The sequence below is a fragment of the Scomber scombrus genome, chromosome 8 (assembly GCF_963691925.1).
Source record: "Scomber scombrus chromosome 8, fScoSco1.1, whole genome shotgun sequence".
NCBI lineage: Eukaryota > Metazoa > Chordata > Actinopteri > Scombriformes > Scombridae > Scomber > Scomber scombrus.
In genome coordinates, this window is record NC_084977.1 from 12,410,549 (window position 1) to 12,431,671 (window position 21,123).

General features: G+C 40.6%; 2 protein-coding genes across 4 annotated transcripts in view; both read right to left on the reverse strand.

Annotated features, from left to right (window-relative positions):
• dot1l (DOT1-like histone H3K79 methyltransferase) overlaps positions 1–9,198 on the reverse strand; it is a 31,343-nt gene extending 22,145 nt beyond the window's left edge. For both annotated transcript variants that reach the window (XM_062423522.1, XM_062423521.1), the window contains exon 1: positions 8,822–9,198. In XM_062423522.1, the coding sequence (XP_062279506.1) occupies positions 8,822–8,902 (81 nt within the window). In that variant the 5' untranslated portion in view covers positions 8,903–9,198. The remainder of the gene's footprint in view (positions 1–8,821) is intronic.
• Positions 9,199–14,043: 4,845 nt separating this feature from the next.
• The window catches only part of ell (elongation factor RNA polymerase II), a 35,289-nt gene continuing 28,209 nt past the window's right edge, over positions 14,044–21,123 (reverse strand). The window contains exons 7-13 of one of the 2 annotated variants that reach the window (XR_009925449.1): positions 20,376–20,442; positions 18,038–18,662; positions 17,583–17,649; positions 17,195–17,366; positions 17,020–17,064; positions 16,337–16,925; positions 14,044–15,437 (exon numbers count right to left, since the gene is read on the reverse strand). Coding sequence is in view for 1 of the 2 variants with exons in the window: in XM_062424976.1 (XP_062280960.1) it covers positions 16,821–16,925; positions 17,020–17,064; positions 17,195–17,366; positions 17,583–17,649; positions 18,038–18,662; positions 20,376–20,442 (1,081 nt within the window). In the remaining variant the exon portion in view is untranslated. Of the gene's footprint in view, positions 16,926–17,019; positions 17,065–17,194; positions 17,367–17,582; positions 17,650–18,037; positions 18,663–20,375; positions 20,443–21,123 lie in introns of both variants that reach the window. The other variant, XM_062424976.1, reaches the window with a different exon arrangement.

Consider the following 21,123-nt stretch of genomic DNA (forward strand, 5'->3'; position numbering starts at 1 on the left):
GACTGATGAAGCCAAAAATAGACCCTTTGTCCACCATCAACAAAGGGTATGTTTGGTGAAAAAAACATGAGCAGCATTTCATGAAAAGAACACCTTGCCAGCTGTTAAGCGTGGGGGTGGATTCATCATACTTTGGGGTTGTGTTGCAGCCTGTGGCCCAGGAAACACTGCATGGGTGAAGGGAAGAATGAATTCCACGGTTTCCTTGAAATTCATTCTGCAGCGTTGCACCGCTACTACTAACGTTTCACATGATCCTTAATATCAAGTTACTAAGGATTTTCACTCACACATTGCGTGGGCATGACTACACCCTACGTTACTGGGGAATTGTTCTCAGTCATTATGCCTCTCTTCATTCTTCAACGGAATCTACATGAAAGGTACTGTTATAAGAGTAGTGATGCTCTGTCAAGGTCAAGGAATAGGGCAGTGTGTAATGTGCATGCTCAGTGTGCGTGTGGGTTTGAGCGAGTAGCAGAAAAGTGACTGAATGAACGGAGCAGTGGAAAAGGTTAGCAGTAGGTAGGTTGAAGTTAATAAATGCTGAAGATTCTCAAGACTAGAGCCCAACCAATATGGGATTTTTGAAACAGATAGCAATTTTAGAGCGGAAAACTTTTGCACTGATATGACGCAACTTTATTAAACAAGTAACTAATGAAGTATATCTAACCCGGGATTTTCACCGGGTCTGTCAGCGGTGCGAAACGGCTGCGCCACGGTTTTGCTCCGTCCTCTGCCTGGCGTCAACTCACACCGGGTGCGTCACAGCAGCGGAGTGGAGCATGCTCTGGGAGAGAAATATGCCTTTTAAAATAAAGTTGCACTGTTAATACAGTAATTGCGGCAGCCCACGAGTCCGAACAAGTGCCTTTAGTCTACCGTAATTACTATAGTAGCAGCACAACTAAACGGCCCGATTGTGTTAACTTGCTCAAATTTAGTTGATTTGGTAATTTTATTTTATTTTTGTGCTTATACCATGTATCAGTAGGCTACGTAGCTAGATGGTGTCTTTATCTGTCTGTTTTATTCGTGTTTGTTGCTGAAATACGATCGGGAGGCTGCACAGGTTGTTTTATTTTGAAAGACTGAAGTTTTATTGTGCCGATTCTGTGTCTGACTTCCTGTCTGGTGCGATCTGCTCTGTTGAGCTTGACGCAATTTAGAAACGGCTCCGTCAAAAATAGAAATGCTGCGGATTGATAGTGCTGCGGCGCAGAGAGCCGCTGCTGGGACGCTGCTGAGACGTGCCGCAGCGCTTCCGGTGGAAACACCATCATTGATTAGAGTGGCAGCGATCAACTCCGGTGACCGCAGCGCAGCCGTTCCGCGCCGCTGACGGAGCCGGTGGAAATGGGCTTAACATTGTTAAGCATTTCTAGAAATGAACACTAACGAAACAAAGAATGAATAAAATAGCAAAATAAACATCAGTACTGTACCGTATAAGTCATTATTTCAATTGATTGAATTTTTTTCTTTTTTTATCAATAAATGTTATTATCAATATTTCAACGTTCATGTATAACTATAACTCACAATCAGCAGGGTGAAGAGATGAAGAGCGGCAGCGGTGTAACACTAACATTATTCTGTTACACATGACACAAAGGTGGAAAAACAGAAGTTGAAACTTTAACTTTTGTAGATGTAACGACTGTAATTGTTCAGTTGGAGACAAAATGAACTGTGAGTACTGAACAAAACCGTTTGGTGTGAATACATGTTCACACATTAGCTTCCACTGAGCTGACTAGCTGTGAAGGTAGCTAACGTGGCTAATAGCTAATGTGGCAAATGAGTATGATTTAAGCTTGATTTATACTTCTGCGTCACGTCGACGGCGTAGCTACGTGTAGCCCTCTGCGTCAACGCAGACCCCTACGCCGTAACCTGACGTGCACCTCCAAAAAAACTGCATCACGGCAAAGCAGACCGCAAGGACTATGATTGGTCCGCTCAAAACGTCAGCTCCTCCGGCAGTTGCCTTTTCCGGGTTTTTTTCTACAGACCACCTCCGCAAACGTCTTTTCTGTCGCCCGCGCCTCAACATTTGCAATAAAATCAATTGTTCTTCAATATCGATGAGCTCCAACCCCAAACAAACCCACTCTAACTCGGTCGCCATTGTCTACTGTGACTGGAAGATAAACAAGGATACAGATACCACACACACAGTCACACCCCCTAGCGGCATGGCAGTGAATTGCAGAGCAACGCGTTCCCTTGACGCAGAACTTCGAAAGGTGCACGACGGTGTTGGGCATCGGCGTACCTACGCCTTCGTTCCGACGCAGAAGCATAAATCAGGCTTAACTCTTGTCAGTGAGAGATGGGGACATTGTTTATTTACTTTGCAGCATTGTGTCTGATCAGCTAAGTCACACCTTAGTGTGAACTCAACACTGAACAGACTCAATCCACCATCGCACCGTCTGCTGAGCTGCAGAAAGCTGCTTTGATGCTAACCTCTCAGTCTGCTACATTACTGACTGTACTGACAAACCACAGCTGCTAACATAGCTAACATGTGAAATGCATGAGTGACATGTTGTCAGGGATGGACTTAATGTTAAATGAGTTATATTTAAGAGGGGTAATCACGGGGTCGTTGTTTATTAACTTAATTCACAAAGTCGTTGGCAACTTACTGCGGAGACTGACTCCAACTCTGTAACACCGTCAGCTCTGATAGTCTCCTCCTCACATGCGGCTAACAGTGAACAATTAAGTCAAAGCGTGCTCTGCTAGACAAACTACGTAACGACACCATGTCTAAATCACCCCAAGCATAATTTCCTGCATTATATGTTGTGTTGAAAAGTTTTCATATCGGTGCATATCGGAAAACATGTACACCGATACCGACATGTCTGTAAAAGACTGTGAGATGTGATGAAATGAGAGAGTTACTAATTACTGACCATGTAGAGTGCCCAAACTTTTCCACATGACCCCACAATCATGTTTTTATTTTTGTTAAATTTATGACATAAAAAGTCACTATTAGAGTGTGACAGTATGTGTATTGGTCCTGAACTGTCACGTTACAGACAATACTACTACTTTCAAAACAGTTCAATTATCCACTCAGTCCAATGTGTGGAACAGTAACTCTTTGGGGCGTGAGTTCCACTCAGGACGTTTTGGCAGTGCACCATTTAGCTGTAGTGTGCTCATGGGTGTATGCTAGCCAGTTTAGCCTAGGTAGCCTGGTTGCCCTGGTTACACTGTAATGTTGCTGCCATCAGAATGACAAACAAGAGACCCATGACACTGACCGACTGCATCACTATTATTAAAATATGCTCCGTTGTCTCAACCATGAAACGAATCCATGTCTCCCCATCCGCCTCCCATCTGTGCAACAGGCGGCTTTTCACTCTGCGTTTGAAGCCACTCAGAACGACGAAAAACACATTTGATTTCTGACGTGATCAGACGGTACAATGTAAGAACTAGTTCTAAGATAAAAAATATAGATAAAAAGCATGAAAGTAAAAGTCATGGTTTGGTCCCTCTGACTGATATTTATTTTACAACAGAGTCCCTTAAGATTGAAATCTCTTTTCTGGCTGAGACCTGACCAAGACAACATACATACATACAAGTTACAGTTTAAGTAGAAATAAAACACAACAGATAAAGAATTCATACATCCAACACACAAGAAAGAGACTAAATCCAGCTCTAACATGAGTGAACAGGTTCAGAAAAGAAACATTGGCGGATCCATCGTCTGGCAGCGGTTTGGGTAACACAAGGATGATGTTTAACAACCACAATTATATGCAACAAAGCCATTGCGTAGCAGTACCACAAATTAGTTTCACCATTTGAAATGCCATCCACGACAAAAAAAAGAGGAAAGCCTGAAACTCTGCATCTCCACCACCCACATACAAATAAAACACTGAAGCAACCAGCAGCTCAGAGACAAATGAATCTGACTTCTTCATTTGCCAAATCAAGCCCATACGACAAAAACAAAGTCCAAAATGGAAAGAAATAACGGACACACACACACACACACACACACACACACACACACACACACACACACACACACACACACACACACACACACACACACACACACACACACACACACACACACACACACACACACACACACACACACACACACACACACACACACACACACACACACACACACACACACACACACGACGGCAGTGCTTTTTCACAGTGACAGTCTGGACCTCTTTGGTTCACACACACGCTATTTTTACTTTACCATTGTCACAAACATCACGTACAAAAAGTACACTTTAATTTATGTTGTTTTGAAATGTCTTCCTCAGAGTTTCTTGTCGAATGCACTTTTTTGTTGCACTGAGCTCTGTTTCTGTTCATGGTCTCTGAGAACTAGGCCACAGTATTTAAGTCTACATCATTATTTATTTTCATTTAACATCTGCTAAAAGCCTATTTGTGCAATTGCCTGCTTTGAATAAATAATGTTCTGTTCAATTTAACTTGGTTGTCATTTTCCCCTTTTTGCATACAAGTTTAAAAATGTTCAAATAGAAACTATATAACAATATACAGTAAACAGAAATGCTTTAATGCGGACATATTATGGGACTCCTACAATCAGCATACTGAGTTAAATCAAGCATTGATGAAGTGCTTTAGAGGAGATTTCAAAATATCAAGATATATATAGTGTATCACAATATAGCCTAGAAATATCTGTTATTTATAGGCTATAATGCTCAGCTCTACTGTGAATGAGGCACACTCTCATTATCAGCAGTGTATTATATAAGCCTGTAGGTCACAGAGTTGGTTTCTGTGTCAAGACAGCAGTGTGTAGACACTCCGATATACAAATAACTGCATTCTTATGCTTTCATGCAGGTTTTCCAGACAGATTATAAATTAAACAATGCTATAATATAAAAGTCTTTTATTAAAGAGATATTTCTTACATTATTATTACATCCTCTAAAATATGGAGTCAGACAGAAGTGAAATATAGTTCCTGTACTCAATCCCACAAACATTAAAATAACCAGCTCTGTGAGGAAAGGCAGTTCACAAGTCCCTATGACAATAATGTGAGCAGAGTCTACAGCATTAAAATAATCTTCTCAGCATTTGTATTGTAATTGTGATAACAGATTTTATTAAAATGATGTCCATATGTTGGCTCTGGCTGTTATTGCATATTTATTTTCACAGTCTAAATAAGCCAAGTGTCTCCAGTGACAGCATTAATGTGACATCTTTTTTCTAGGTTTAATTTAAAGCTTAATTTCATCTGAAATGACTCTAACCTAATTCAGTTAGCTCAAGACTAAACTAAGACTATTCCAAACCATGTCACTACATGAGACAATTTATGTAAAAAGTGTATTATATTGGCATTTTAGTAGTAAATTAGGATGAGTTTTATTGATCACATGCAGAGAATCTATTGTTGGTAATCTTAGCTGGAGTGTGCTGAGCTGCTCTGTGGGAGAAATAGGACTCAAATTACACCCAGAGCGCAGCCAGCCTGAGACTGTTGCCTCAGCTGACCCACTGACCCACTTTCTGTCTCCCGCTACAGAGCATTGCCAAGGAGTGCCTCTGGTGGAGGGAAAGAAAAGAAGGAAAATAAGAGAGAAGAGAGAAATCAGAGGGTAAAAAGAAAGCGAGTCAAAGGAAGGAAAGTGAAAGAGAGACGAGCTGCGGAGAGCAAGGGGGCCAGAGAGAGGAGGGAAAGCCTGGTATTTGTCAGCTGTTTGAGGCCTGGCACAGCAGCAGCAGCTAACAGCTCACAGCTCGGAGCTCCCGGCTTCCCGCTCAATACTGCCCGCCACTACTACGCAAACTTCCGCCAAGGCTCAAACATGCATGCGCACACACTCAAATATGCATGATAACACAGGAAATCTCCAACTATTTCTGTACAGCACAGCATTTCACATACAACTATATAATCCAGCAACGGCTAGCTGTGTTGCTAATAAGCAGCATTAGCTACAAACTGTAATAAGCATACAGCTGCAAGGCAGGTTTTCCACACTAATTTCCACTAAATAGAGATGGTATACATAGTGTATGAAAGAGACTGTGTGAAGGGGAGAGTCACCTGCTCACACAAAGACAGCACACAGCAACACCAGCACGGGGCTGTGGCTAAAAATAAACACTGTCTGAAAACTGGAAGGAGACAAAAAGAACATGAGAGACCCTCCTCTCTCCCCACTGTGGGGAGAACTGACGTATGTGTGCTACCTCTTCTCTCCACAACCTCCTCACTCAGTCTCTCCCTAGCTCAGCGTGATGTGACGTGTAGGAGTGTAGGGGTTTTTACGGCACACATTGCTCCACTACGTAGACCTCAGCAGCCTACGAGGACAAATTACTAAGGCAGGCGTGACAATTGTATTTCTCCAATTTGCCAAAAAAGCACAACTGACTCAAGCAACATAGACGGGGAACCAGTGACGAAAACAAGATAACATCTTATCTTTTCTTTCTTTGAAGCAGAGCTTTGTGAAACACTCTTTTAAGTACGCTATCTGATGATGACTACAAACATACTGTTGCCTCCAGAGGAATTGTCTTAACATGTCCATTTGTTTTATCTTACCACATGTAAGTTACACCAAGTGACAGCAACTCATTTAACATGGATTTACTGGATGGATAACTGTGTCACTGTATAATAAAATGACTTAGTAACTAATACGACAACTGTTTTTCCATTTCAGTGGTGCAACAACACTTCATTTTAAATGCTCAGACGCCATTGATTTAACTACAGTAATCACAGCCTTGTAAATAATAGGTGAAGTACACAGGTGAGCACCAAACAAAGACATTCAGCTGACTTTAGCAGCAGCATGTCTCTTACATGCTATTCAGGCCTGGTTAGTGCCCACACCCAGAACCAGATGGACAAAGAGCTGCACCACACCAGAGGTGCTCTTCATATGGAAGCATTTACAGATGCACAGATGTCGGGATTTAGTGAGAGAGGAGGAGAGAAAATGAGAGAAGCACAGACAAAGTACGGTATGAAACACAGAGAAAAATGGGCTTTATTCTGGGTGCTGGATCACACTAACAGCATGCATTATTCTACAACAGCCATGTTGTCTGTATCCAAACACAGATAGCACTGTGTTCATGCTCCGTGGGTGAGATAAGCAATCGTCATGCTCTGTGGGAGTGAAGTATGAATCTACATGGAGTGGGATTAGTTGCTACCAGAAAGCAGATCAACAAGGGTAAAAACTGATCATTAAACGTGACTATGAAAAAACCAAACAGTTGAGCACAGATAATGGTGTGTGTTACTGTAGCACTGCTGAATGAGGAGCAGTCTCTTCTATTCTCCTCCCTGTAGTGTTGACCATATGGACATGAGAAGAGGGGAGAAGGGAGAGGAAGTCTTTCCCCTTTGAAAACAGGAGGAAAGATCCACATGAATAGGCTCCATATTGCAGAACTCCACATGCAGGACCATCAGCTGTTTCTAATTCAATGCAATGACAGCTATTCCCAGTATAAATAGTTATCACGCAAGCCAACAGTATATTACATTCCTGAAATGCTTGTTCTCTTGTTTAGACCATAACATAAGGAAGTGGGCGAGGCAGTTAATCTGGGAGGGAGGAACCATTAGTGTTATCAGACTCCGGCCTGGTGTAAAGGGAGAGCCAACTCTGTCAGCCAAAGCAGAGAGGAGCGGCTGATTACATCAACTACTAACTCTGACTCAGTGACTTGAAACTCATCTCAGCTCCATTTCAAATTGAGATCATGGGATAAACAAACTAAATGACTGAAATAACTAATGCTAAACTAGGTGCAGCGTAGGTGGAGATGAGACATACAAGAAAGACCCCACACAGACATTCAGAGAACTTCAACTTTTTGCAGTCAGCGCTGACTGTCTCACCGCAATTACTATAAATGAGAAACGCAATTTAAGTTAACTATATACATCACTGAAATACCACAGAGCTGGCAACCGCTTCCCTTTCCGTTTCTTTCTCAATGAGTCAAGTGCAATCAGCCAGTGACATGCTGAAAGTATGTGATAAGGAAGCAGTCTATTTCAAGGCAAGCGTGACTATTAATGAGCATGGAAAGATCAGGAACATACATGCAACCTACCGAACATAACCAGCTGGGCTCGATCATGAGAATGACATAGATAACAAAACATAGAAAGCACTCGAGTAATGCAAGTCTGGCATTCACAAGCATGCAACATGGACAGATTCAGACCTCACCACAGTACGTGCCCTGTGTGATTGTTTACTGGTATCAGATGGTGAGTCTGAGCAACGAAAAAACTGGTATAACTCATCTATGAACGATTCACTTGCATGTATTTCAGTGGGAAAATGATCATGGTCGAGACATAATGGGCAGAAACAAAGTTACAGAGAGACTGACATGATGTTGGGTGTAAACGTGCACTGTTTAATTGCTCTAATGGCAAAACACCTACTTATTACTGACTGTCAAAACAATATCTGGCTTATATTATTACTTTCTGATACCTTGTATCACCACTCTTTTCAAATGAACCGTAGCTCCTGTGTGACATGTGTACTGAGAGTGACTTAGGAGTGAAAAAGAAGCTAAGTATGTGATCAGTCATCGTGTTTTGGCTGCTCCACATGTCTGTTTATCACCATCCCGACTAGTATGACCTGACTCGCCGGACGAGCCTGCCGCGGCTCCTTCAGGCTAAGACAGTGTTAGCAGAGAGCTAGCTGACAAAGACAAACACAAAGAGACTATGTATAAATCTATTAAATCTATTTTAACTTTGGACACTTACGTATACTGGTAACGGCCACGGGTAGCTAGCAGGTTCCGCTCCGACCGGCGATTTGAGCTTGAGCTCCAGCTTTTCTCCCATCCTCCACTTCACGGCGGCTCGGCGGTGATAGATAGCTAGCAGCTAGCTCTCTGTTAGCCAGCTGGTCGGTTAGCGGGCGAGCTACAACGTGAACATTTTGTAAAGAAAATTTAAAAAAAACAAACAGGGAAAGGCGTAAAATAAAATAAGAAAAATACGTCGACGCTCGTAGCCGCGGTGAATGCGCGTACAAACACACAAACTACACCACGGATGTATCTAACTCGGTTTTGTATTTTTGAATAAAATGCCTTTTTATGTCCACTGGCAATAACACCTCGTCCGTGTCGCCGCCATCTTGCCCGGCATGAATAAATATGGCAGGGGGCCACTGACGTCACAGAGGGGGATCGTGAGCACAGCGCGTGGGCCAGCAACGCTGTGCACGAGCAAGCGCCCGTCCCACGGCGCGTGAGAGCTATTTTCAGCTAAATATTTTAAACATTTTAGTATAGAAATAAATATATATCAAAAAATTTAAAAAAAAATCTCGTGTCTCTTATTTTATTTATTTACTTATTTATATTGGTCTTTTTTCCTTACTACTATGTATTTATTTGTTTTATTATGTTCACACTTTGAAAGTATGCTGATAAATCTACTTTTTCTTTAATACTGTACTGATACTTATCATAAATATTCTTTGTATCATTTATTTAGGTATGGAGATACAGGTTTCTGTAGGTGTAGGAGTGGTCATAATATGAAAATGTGCTAAGAGATGTCTCATAAACTTCATGTTATGATAAAATGTTGAAAACAAATAAAGAATTGCTATTAATAATTCAATGATGGTGTAGTTAATAATATATTGTGTTGATCATATAGGCTCCAGTGATATTCGAAAAGGATCAGACTAAATATCTGCACAGCACTGTAACATTTGATTGTAAAGTCATGTTACAGATGACCAGCACTTCAAAATCAAGTGGTCAGTCATCAGAGCATGAAGCACATGTATAAACTTGTTGTAGTTTTTCTGCTACTAAGCATTTTATTGTAATGTATGGAGTTGTTCTTTGCAATTTTAATTATTCCCAAAAAATGCTTTAAAGGGTCAAAATGTATTCATCACGTGTGTCTTCTCTTCATGGAAGAGTGTAATTATCATAGTGGCCAAAGCTAGACAAGTATTTAATTAACTGTTTGATAGGGGGCAATAGGTTTTTTCCTAATGAAAACATATAGTAAATTATGGTGGTTAGAAAATGAATGAATAATGTGCTTGTGTTTCCTACAAACACAACCAAAAGACAATTAAAATGATAAGTAAACTATGCCAGTGAACCAGTATGTGCAACACAGAGTGCTGTAACTGGTCAACTATTAAGGAATGCAGGTATATATTAATACTGATTATGTTGTGTGAGACCAGTAAAAATGTCCACTGTGAGACAGATATATGTGGGTTGCACAGTAGCTCACAGAAAAAAAGCCTTACTCCAGATGCTCCAGTTGCCTCCCACACTCCAAATTTGTATTTTTAGTACAGTTGCAATAAAAGTTTAAATTTAATTTTGATCTTAATGTGGCTCTTGTTTTCATTTGCTGCCAAAAGAAGACAAAGTTATAGATGTAAGAAGTTATAAATACTGAACTCAGGCTGAAGCACCTCTGTTTGAATTTGACTCAACACACAGACATGTAGCTGACCTTTGATACACGCGCACACACAGATAACAGATACGTGTGGAATTGATTCAATCTGTACTGAGCAAAGTCCCAAGACAACCGTAATACAAATGAGTTTCAGAGGGTAAAACTCCGTAAAACCAGTGAAAATTCAATGTAAGCTGAACATCACATGCAGTGTGATCAAGCAAAATATTCTGTAGTAAGTAAAGCAACAGGTTTACATTGCATAAAAACAGATTTGCAGTTTACCAGTTATGACAACCATTTTACTCTGTGTACTATGGAACTACTGTGTTAGTTACTTCTTGGTGACAGTTTTGCAATTGAGCTACAGCCTGGATTTTTTTAAAACAACAATTCTAGAAAAATACAACTAAAATACACATAAGGAGTAAAAAATTTTCAGGTTGTATTCATGGCATTGCAACATAGTGCAAAGTGCTGTTATTAATGACCAAGACTTTAACTCATCACACTACTGTAAATAAACTGTCAATAACTGTTTCCTCATTTTCATGCTGGACACACCCACACTTACAGTCTTGCTGGTCTGCCATATCAGAGTGTTTCCATTCATATATGCATAAAAGTAATGTGCAGTTAAAGGAATTGTTATTTTAATAATCTGCCTACATTTGTTTCAACAGTAAATCATTTTCTACAATTCATACACTTTTCGTTGTGCAAAATATACTGTGCAGAGCAGGCATAATTTAAGAACAACTCAAGGACTGTGAAGCATCTACAATGAATGGAGATTTATACTGTATTCTGTGGCTGAGGTTAGGGATGATTCACCATGTGGTAAAGTCACTTTGTAATCTTGATATTCTGTTTGTATGTGTTGTATATATTTTGTCCTCCAATGCAACAACAAATGTTTTCGGTGCAAAACAAATGTGCACACATACAAAAGAAGTAGTCTCTAATCTCACGTTATGCTAATTAGGTGTTCTTTTTAATAGTGTGGTTATGGTGAAAGTTGGAATGAACTGGTCATTAGATAGCTTTGTTATTGACATAAGAATAAATCAAATGTGAGAATAAGTGCTCGATGACAGTTTGAGTCGAGTGAGAAGACAAAAATCCTCAGCTCATTCACAGAAAAGTTGGCGGACTCAGCCTAGTGATCCATAACAATGCAAGTATTGTTTAAAGGTAGATTTGTCCATGTGTGGCCTGAGTGTGACTAGAGATTTTGGCTAATTAAAAAAATCATGATGGAAAGTTTTCCTTAACATGTAAAACAGATGCAATATACGAATAAAAGTGAATTTCTAAGAAGTGTCTAACCAGACTTGTGTGTGTTTTGGTGACAGCAAAGAGAGAAAATCATCCTCCTGTGGAAAGTGAAGCTGAAACACAAGATTCAGGACATTGAACTGTCACTGAAGAATTATCCATTGTCCCTCATAGAGATACAGTAACAGGATCTGTAACAAACGACAAGACACAGCTGCAGCTGAAAGTTTCAGAGCCACTGCAGAGATAATCAAGATGACAAACTCATATGTCAAAGAGCATTTAGTGAGTTGTACTAAGGTTGTGGGAGGACTGCAGAAAAGTTAAGCCGATGGGAAGTGGATCACAGATCTCAAATTACATTTTTGTTAAGGTAATAAAAGCTGAGATGGGGAAATTTAGATTAATTTTTCTTCTAGGGACCCAAAGACAAAATAAACCAAAATATGCCTGGCTTTCAGTGAAGTGACTGCAGCTCTCTGGCTATAAATCAACAAACCTGGTTATTGCACTGTGCCTGCAACACTCATCTCCCCTCTAGTCTGTGCACAGCTACTGTTGTGTGTTCATTTTCCTGCTCCAAGAGTACACAATTAATCAAACTCAGACACACAGTAGTTCGCCTCAACAATTGTGTCTTATTGCTAAACTGTACTGTCTATGGTGAAGGTTTAGAGGAGATTACTATAAGACATTGACTTTGGCTTTTTAATATCTTAAATGTTTTACTTCATTTGTGTCAATTGATTCCCCTAAGCCTCACATGTATGCTGAAAACATGACTTCAGGAGTTTGATTCTTATATTTGAAATAACTTTGACGTATGTCATGCTTCATTTGTCATTAGCATAATGAACAAGCATGGGATGATTAAATAATTACACACTAATTGTCAGATGGTCTTCCATGCACTTCCATGCACTCAACCCACTTGTCTATATGAGGCCAATATTAGCCTTTTCTATGTTGTGGATGTTAATGTGTACAGATGACCAAATCTAATATAAAATGCCCTTGTGTCTAATTCACATACCAATTACCTCCACTGCCCTTTATTTCAACCGAGGCCTACATTTTCACATTAAAGCAGTGACCTGCTATCAGAGAATCTAAACAGAAGTGAACCCCTCTCTCCGTTTCTGCACAGAAATCCAGACAAATGAAATCCCATCTGACTAGTAAAATCTTAGACAGACAGAGGGGGCAGGAGAGCTCTCAAGTTTCTGCTGTGTGTGTAAACATGTCAGTGTATACGCTGCTGTATGTTGAAGAGACTGAGAGGTGGCAACTCGCCACAGTGAACTCACTGACCGGGCCCCCTCCAGCTTCCCTGAGCAGCGCTGAGGCCAGCTTTGGGATGGGAGCCAGCAGCAGCATAGCGAGGCTGCGCAGCTCAGCCCAGCCAACTGGCACACAGTCGCTATGTAGATTTCTGGGATCTTTCACAGTGTGTCAGATTATAGTGAGCCTGTCCTCTCTGTTGCTGGAGCATCTTTTGCTCCTGTTGCCATGCCTAGGCCTTTTTCGGATCTACGTTTTAGATGCAGGCTTGGCACTAAACAATATACATTCATGATATAAGAAGATGCACATTAGACTAGCAAATAAGGAATCCTGTAGATGTGCCAAAGCTGAAAAAGGAATGGTTTCCCCCTCATCAATTCTTTGCAATCAAACATATGCCTGAGGTGTCACTGACTGTGCAGCATGGTTTACCTCTCAGGAGGAACAATGCAAAACAGGAGACCAGAGGGATCATCATATTTCTATTAAATTAGCAGTTTTCTTGAACAAAAACAAGCCCTGCCAGCAATGTTTCAAGGCTTTGGAAACTGAGAGTATGCTGCCATCTACAGGACATCTGCTCCACTGCAGACCAAGTTGGGTCAACTCAGTGAATGTAAATAAATGTTTTAATGGTAAAACTTTAACAGTGATGGAAAAAAAAAACAATAAAAGCTCTATCAAATACATCAGTTTCTCTTTAAAGAATATTTTTAGTAAACATAACCTCCGCAGTGCATTTTAGAGCTAAACATAGATGCTCCTTCAAGGAAAAACTAAGATCTTTTGATTGACCAAGATGTCAATAATTAATCCATAATATTGTGTTACTTCACATGTTAAACATGTCACTCTTTATAGCAAGGCAATATTTTAAACATAGACCATTTGTTATTAAAGTGTAGCATTAATGTTGGGAGGAATACAGCAGTCAACTACTAAAATCCAGCTTCATTATAATAATGGACAGCAACAAGTGGTTCAGAATTTCACAAATAAGGATTTTAAAGAATTTTATTGAAATAAAGATCAATTTCAGTCCCAGTCCCTTATGGTTTTCAAAAAGCGTGCTTTGGGTTTTAGCGCCAACATTTCATGACTCTTCTCCAAAGCCCTCTTTGCTTATACAGCAGCATGTATATACTCAGAGAAAAGAAAAGAAAAAAAACCCCTATACAACAGGTATTTTGGCACAATTAACTCATACATCAGTACTCCTGTGCTGGCATATCGTTATTCTCAAACAGTACGCTCTCTTTCAGAGCAAAATGTCATAACTGATACTCGTTCACAATGGATTTTGATAGAGGTGTAATACAGTAATCATGTCAGAATGTTTAAAAGAAAAAATAAAAGGTGAAGAGAGTCTTTCTTGTTGAAGCTTGCAGTACCGGGCGATGCTGAATGTTGATTCTGGTGACAAAAACATTCACAAACTGTAGCTTCCCTAAATTCACCTGCTGTTCAGAGATCATCAAGTCCCACATCTAGTCTCAGTCTAGACCCAGCACTGTTCAGCATTGTTGTGATGAGTCTCAGGGCATTGGCTTGAAAGTAGTGTTTGCATTAGGAAGAGTGATTAAATCGCAACCCTGACGTTACACCGACTCACTTGAGCCCAGTCGTACGAATCCTATCTGAAGCACAATAAAAAGAAAAAAAATGAAAGAGCCTCATCTGACTCGTCCCAAGAAAAAGACTGAAAAAGTGTCGGAGGGATGATAAATTATAAAGGACAAAAGAAATGATAACAGGAAGTAGAGAATACTGTGACATGTTCCTTTGCCAACAATTGATAGAGCACTTTGTTTTATCCCACTTAGTTAGCACTTTGGTATACATGCTGGTCAGAGCCAATTGATCATATACTAATTCAGTCGGACTAGGTCTTTGCTTTGATATCCTTGGGCAGTTTTTTTAGTTTTTTTTGTTCAAGTAAGAGATACAAAGACTGTTCATTGTAACACATTCATAAAGCATGCACTCTGATGGACAAAGTGAAAAGTTTTCATTTGGACAAAACCCCCAGGTAACAGCAAGATCAGGAGAAAAAAGTGCTGATTTTTCATATTCACATAAAAAGATCGATATTAAGAAATGCATTCTCTGACTAGACTCGACGCCCTCAGGTTGAATCTGATACAGCATTTCTATTTTGTCTCCGGATACGTCGAGTGGATCCGTCTCAGAGAGGAGTACTGATCCGGGAAAATCATTTTAAGGGTCGATCCTCGTGACATCACGTTTGAAAAAGGCAAAACTGGTCGCAGGTGAGCATTTCCTTCTCCGAGAGGACTTAAGAGCCGGAGACCCACTTGGGCTCCACTTGGAAGATGATCGAGGATGGCTTCATCTTAACAGTCGTCTCGATGGACTACCACGAGGGTCGATGAGCAGACAAAAACAAAAAAAAATTGATCTTTATATCGACACTGTAAACAGGATTATTCTAACATAACTGGAGGTGCAAATGATGGTAACTTAAAGGGATATCAGATCTGTGGATCAACCCACATTTTAAACATTCTGAAGATGAGAAGAAGAAAAAAAAGCCTGCAGATCAGCATCATCTTACAATTAGAGGATCTTCTAAAGCGCGATGAAGAGTAAAACGAGCAATGAACTCTTCAGATAACGTGAAATAGCTCTATTGCTACAAAAGCCATCATGAACTAAACTGGAACGACAACCAATTAAATAGTTTCAAGAGCTGAATATTGTTTTTCCATCACATCTCCACTGATAAACCATAACTAAAAGGACCACTGCTGTAACCGTCTGACCGAGTGAGGAGACTGAGCTCCAAGAAAATCTGCAGCTCTACAGTGACTGGAGACTTTTTTCACACGCGTCCCCCTTGTTAAGACATCTGCACGTGATTTAGAAAAGAAAAAAGCCAAGCGCACAAACCTGCGTCTGACCGTGTGCATTTAGAAGCATGGTTTGATTTAATCAATAGCAATATCGGCATCTCTTTAAAAAGAGAGCGAGAAAAAGAAAATTAACGCCAACAGATTGACAATTAGATGGGCAAGGCAGCTTCTGAATAAAATACTGGCTGACATTCAAGATGTGAGGACAGAAAACAAGAGACACAGCTTTTAAGTACTGATATTGAGGAGTGTAAAACAGACGCGTTCCCCCCCAGTTAAGTGTCAAAAATAAATAAAAAGAGAAACAGAAATAAATTCAACATCACAACCATTCGTTTCAGTATATGGGGGAAAACTGATATATCATCCACTTAATTTTTCTTTACTCAAAACAAATTACCTGCATTTGGCGTACAATCTGCAGTATCCATCTTAGTGTCCCCTTTCTCTCCAGTTTCAAAAGCAGGAAAGATTATTTGGATCTCCTAAGAAAGCGGAGGTTTCCACGTTTTGACTCTTTCACACCTCTGTGCACTATAAGCAGGGTGGGCTGAGAAAAACAAAGCCACACAGAACCTTTTTTTTTTTTTCTGGATACATTTGTAACCAACACAGGACCTGGCCTCACCTGGCACAGCCCCATCTTCCAAAAAGAAAAAAAGAAAAAAAAAAACTAAACAAGACAAAAAAAACAAAAAGGAAAGATAGAGAAAAAGATAATGTATCCTGCTTAGTCCTCACTAGAGCCTTTGGCCCGAATGAGGGGAAATACTCCCTTCATGGCATATTTCATGAGAACATTTTTAGCGCAAACAGAATCCAGAGTTTTCCTTTATCTGCTTGGTTTCCAGAGATAACAGGGAAAACAACATGTCTAACTACTTTTAAAGAAGCTGTTGATCGTACTCGGCAATAAGTCTCTTTATATGTGCCAGTTTGTTGTGTAGATATTCACAGCGGTTCTTCTCTTGGCTATAGTTTGGATTAGTCTGCAAGGGATATGAGAAAGCACAGAGTCACTAGATGATTTATCTACTCAGATAAAGTTACACCATTTGAATCAGTTAAAGTGGAAACTCCTACCTTTTTTATTTTATGATACTCTTCAAGTATCTGATTGTGGATTGTCTGTGAAGAGAAAACACACAAAAAGAACAAATAAGAATACATTTAGATAACATGCAATAAGTATAATGAACCAGTAAATTTAATAACAAATGACAAATATAATGTTTTGTGTATCCTTTAGGGAATCCACCTTGTACTTGTCCGTGCCTTGGTGGAGCTGCTTGAGCTCATTGTCGAGCACAGTGAACTGCCGGGTGATGCCCTCTATCCGAGCATGCAAACCCCGGTACTCACTGTACTCGGAGTTGAAATCGTTTTTATATCTCTGACGCTGCTCTGGAGAGTCGATCACTGTGTACTTCCTGTGAGGGAAATGAGAGAAAATGTTACTGAAATGTCACAAAGTAAACTTTCCGGTACAAACATCTTACTTTAAGTGAGGGGGAAAACAGTCATTAGAAGGAGACTGAATAACACAAACCAGTGAAATTAATCCAATGAAATTAGGATAATTCAAACTTTCTTAGCTAGTGGCATAGCTGTAAGCCTAATGAGACATAAAACTGTTAAATACTCACAATAAATAGTTTGCCACCTCAGGTGATGACGAAGGAATACTGGTACTGTTGCACATCCCATTCAGATCTGAAACAAGGTTGCACAGTTAGACAACAGCACTAATCTGTATATGTAATCTTTGCTGTGTAAAACCTGCTGCGCTGCAACAACACAGAAAACATTTATCATCATAATTAGTTGTTGTCAATATCAGTGATCTTTTAAATCAGTGTTCATCTGAAATTGGACTCACAGGTGTGTATTTGAGGTTAGTGAAGGCATAAAGCAGAATAGCAGGGGTCTCTGTTCAATCAGTGAGTCACACCCTGATCACATGATGCATCACCTACTCACAGTCATGCCTTACCGGTGTCCATACACGTATGAAGTGTTACTTTTATTCAGAAATCTCCTCCGATCAAAAGCTGTGACACTGAACTGAACAAATTAACATGTTTCTGTGTGTCACTCTCACCTGTGCTTTTGTGTGGAATACTGTTGCTTTTAAGGTTTCCTGGGCTCATCTCACAGGCTCTGTTAGGCTCAGGCACACGATCCTCACGACTCTTCATCTCCTTCTCCTTCTCTTTCTCCTGCTCCTTTTCTCTCGCCCTCTCCCTGTCTTTGGTCTTCTCTTTATCTTTATGTTTTTTGGACTTCTTCTTGGACTTGATGTTGGATGAAGGACTCTTGTCCCGATAGAGATCCAGACCTGTGTGTCCAGGGGATGATGTGCCGATGCTGGGTGCAGTGAGCATCGTTGGCCCAGATAACAGCGAGGGAGGTTGACTGAGCCTCTCAGATACCACTGTCTCCTGAGAGTCACAGTCGCGCCCATTGTGGCTGGAGTCGTTGCTGACGTCCGACAGCGCTTCGAAAGAACGAGGGATATCCAGCATAGGGAGCTGCTGGGAGCTGGACGTCATAGCGCCGTCTGATAGAGAAACTGCAACTCCCGCCTGCGCTCCACCTGCCTCTCCTCTCCCATTGGAGGAGCTGAGCTTGCCATTAACTGGGACTGTTGCAGCCTTGCTGGCAAGGTGTGATATCCTGGGCTTTTTGTTGGCAAGAGGGTCGATGAAGTCAGCAGCCGGTCGTTTCTGGCAGAAAAAAAAATGAGCAGTTTTATTGTCGGAATCTAAAACAGACTTCAGTATCAATTCAGTTCACCTTAGAGTGAGCAAGGGGAAAACTGCAGTCCAGGTCAGAGCAAATAAAAATGGTCTGAGCTGTGGAGGACAAGGCAGTGCACAGAGGAGAGGATCTCGTATCGGCAGAGGGATGGAGGAAGAAACACAAAGAAACCGAGTTTAAGAGAATCTGTATTGTACTGCACTGAGACTGATCACTGCGCTGCCTTTTCACAATACCAGGTATTACATTACAGATGGGGAACGTTTAACCCAGCCCACACTAATATCTTTGGGAGTGGCTGACCCAATCACTGTGGCAGTCATTTTTGGCAGTCCCAAATGGAGGACTTTGCAGTTCTGAAACAACAGCGAGAACCAGTGCGGAGCTTGGTTTTGGCCCGCAAGGCTCTTCAACCATTTCCACACTAAGCATCCAAAAACTGAACAGAGAGCAACAGTCCCACTTCAGATGATAGCTGTAATGATTTTTTTTAACCTACAAAAAGACCTTTTGTGTCTGCATTCCAGTGTGGATGGAAGCAGTTTCCAGATTGAATCACCTCAGTGTGGAGATAGCCATACCCTGTTAGCCTTGCAGCACTCACTGCTCCATCCCTCACCTATGTGAAGTTTACACACAGCTTTACCTGCAGTGCCCTTTTTTTTATGCCACTGAAGCAAAAAAAGAGCCCGCTTGTGTGTTTGTATACTGTGTTTGCTGAGGGAGGGAGCGGAAAAGAAGGGGCATACAGTAGATGTCTGAGGGAAGAAGAACCTGAGAGGAAGGAGCTATTAATATAACAGTGCAGCTCCTCCTACCTCTACCTAATGGAAGTGTAAACAATGGGTACGCTCGGGAGTCTGGACTGACCCAACAGCAGGACAGGGGCTATTAAAGAACGAATTTGGAAAGAGGAGGAGAACATAGTTTCATTAACAAGTGTATCATAGAGAATATTTAGTGTTTGGTTTAATAATCAAGCTTTAATACTATATGTTTGACAAAAGGCTCTTGAAGAGCTCACAGTCATTAGTAAGTCATACTGGGTAACTGGAACCAGATCAGAAAAAATGCACTGCAAAAGTGCTTCTGATATTCACTGAGGAGACAGAGGAAACACAAATCAGTTTAAAGGGAGCCAGAGAATTTAGAAAAACTCTCCCAGGGAATACCAGCAGACTGCAGAAACAATGCAATGGGCTGTAGTGCTTGTTAATGTGGTAGAACTGTGGAGCAATTAAACCAATACAAATCTTTCCCAAATAATGTGTTTTGTGCGATGGCTCAACCATTTCTACTGGGTCAGCTGGAACAGCTGAAGGCAAACACGCTTTGGTTAAAGATTAACTAAGCAGACTGTATTTACACTCTACTCAGTTAACATAAAGCAGTTCTGAGTCTCACTATTCACTGTGAATTATTTTGAGAGAATCCCAAGAATAATCAGGTTCTCTCACAGGGTTCTTATATTTTCAAATGAGCAGAAATAAGAATAAATATACCAGTATAATATACAATATACACAGTAAAGCTTTCACAACTTTGAAATATCCCGATCAAAATATCCACCAGCTGTAGGACCAAAGTACAACTGGAAAAGAGACAGCAGAGTAGCAGCTTGGAGATAAGGAAGTGTGTAAAAGTGGGAGTCAGGCGAGAAGAGGGAACAGGAAGCTCACCTGAGATGGTGAGCTGCTGGCCGGCTCTTTGGGTGGGCTCTCTGGTGGAGGGGCAGAGCTGTTCTTTCTGTGAGAGTAAACACACACACAGACATGAAAAAAAAAAGGCTGATATAATTTTTGCAGAACATAAACTTTTCATACCGACATGGCAGGGACATTTTTACCTGTTAAGGTCGACTCTGCAGGTCCCAGCTAGATTTGATTATTGTTACTGTTAATTATTGCTAGCCTTATTTCTGTGATTTTGTTTGACCAGAAATTTGGACACAACACCTCATGGAATAAAGATACTAACTATGAAACTACCGTTTCTTCAGTGACAAGCCCATTCTGAGATGTTAACCACAGTTGTTTTGTGAAGCTGAGTGGGTGGCTTTGACAAACGAGCAAAAGGAGAGCTATTTGACAAAGCAGCATGTACTTTGTTTTGGAAGATTCAGTCTTTAAATCTGTTCACAAGTTTGCTGCCAGTTTAACAGCCTACAGTATACTGTGACTTACATCACAATATTATTATCATAATTTGCTTCTTGCTTTTCTTAAAGAACATTAATACACAATTCTGCAATATAATCTTACAGACACTGCTGCATGTTTATTTTAGAGTTAAAAATGTTGTCTGCTATTACAAAATAAGTGAGAACATGACTGACATGACATACCACAGTGACAAAGAGAGAAAGTGAGAGAGAATACAGTGCAGCAGCTCGCTTTGTGTATGGATGCTATTGGGGAGGTTTATCAG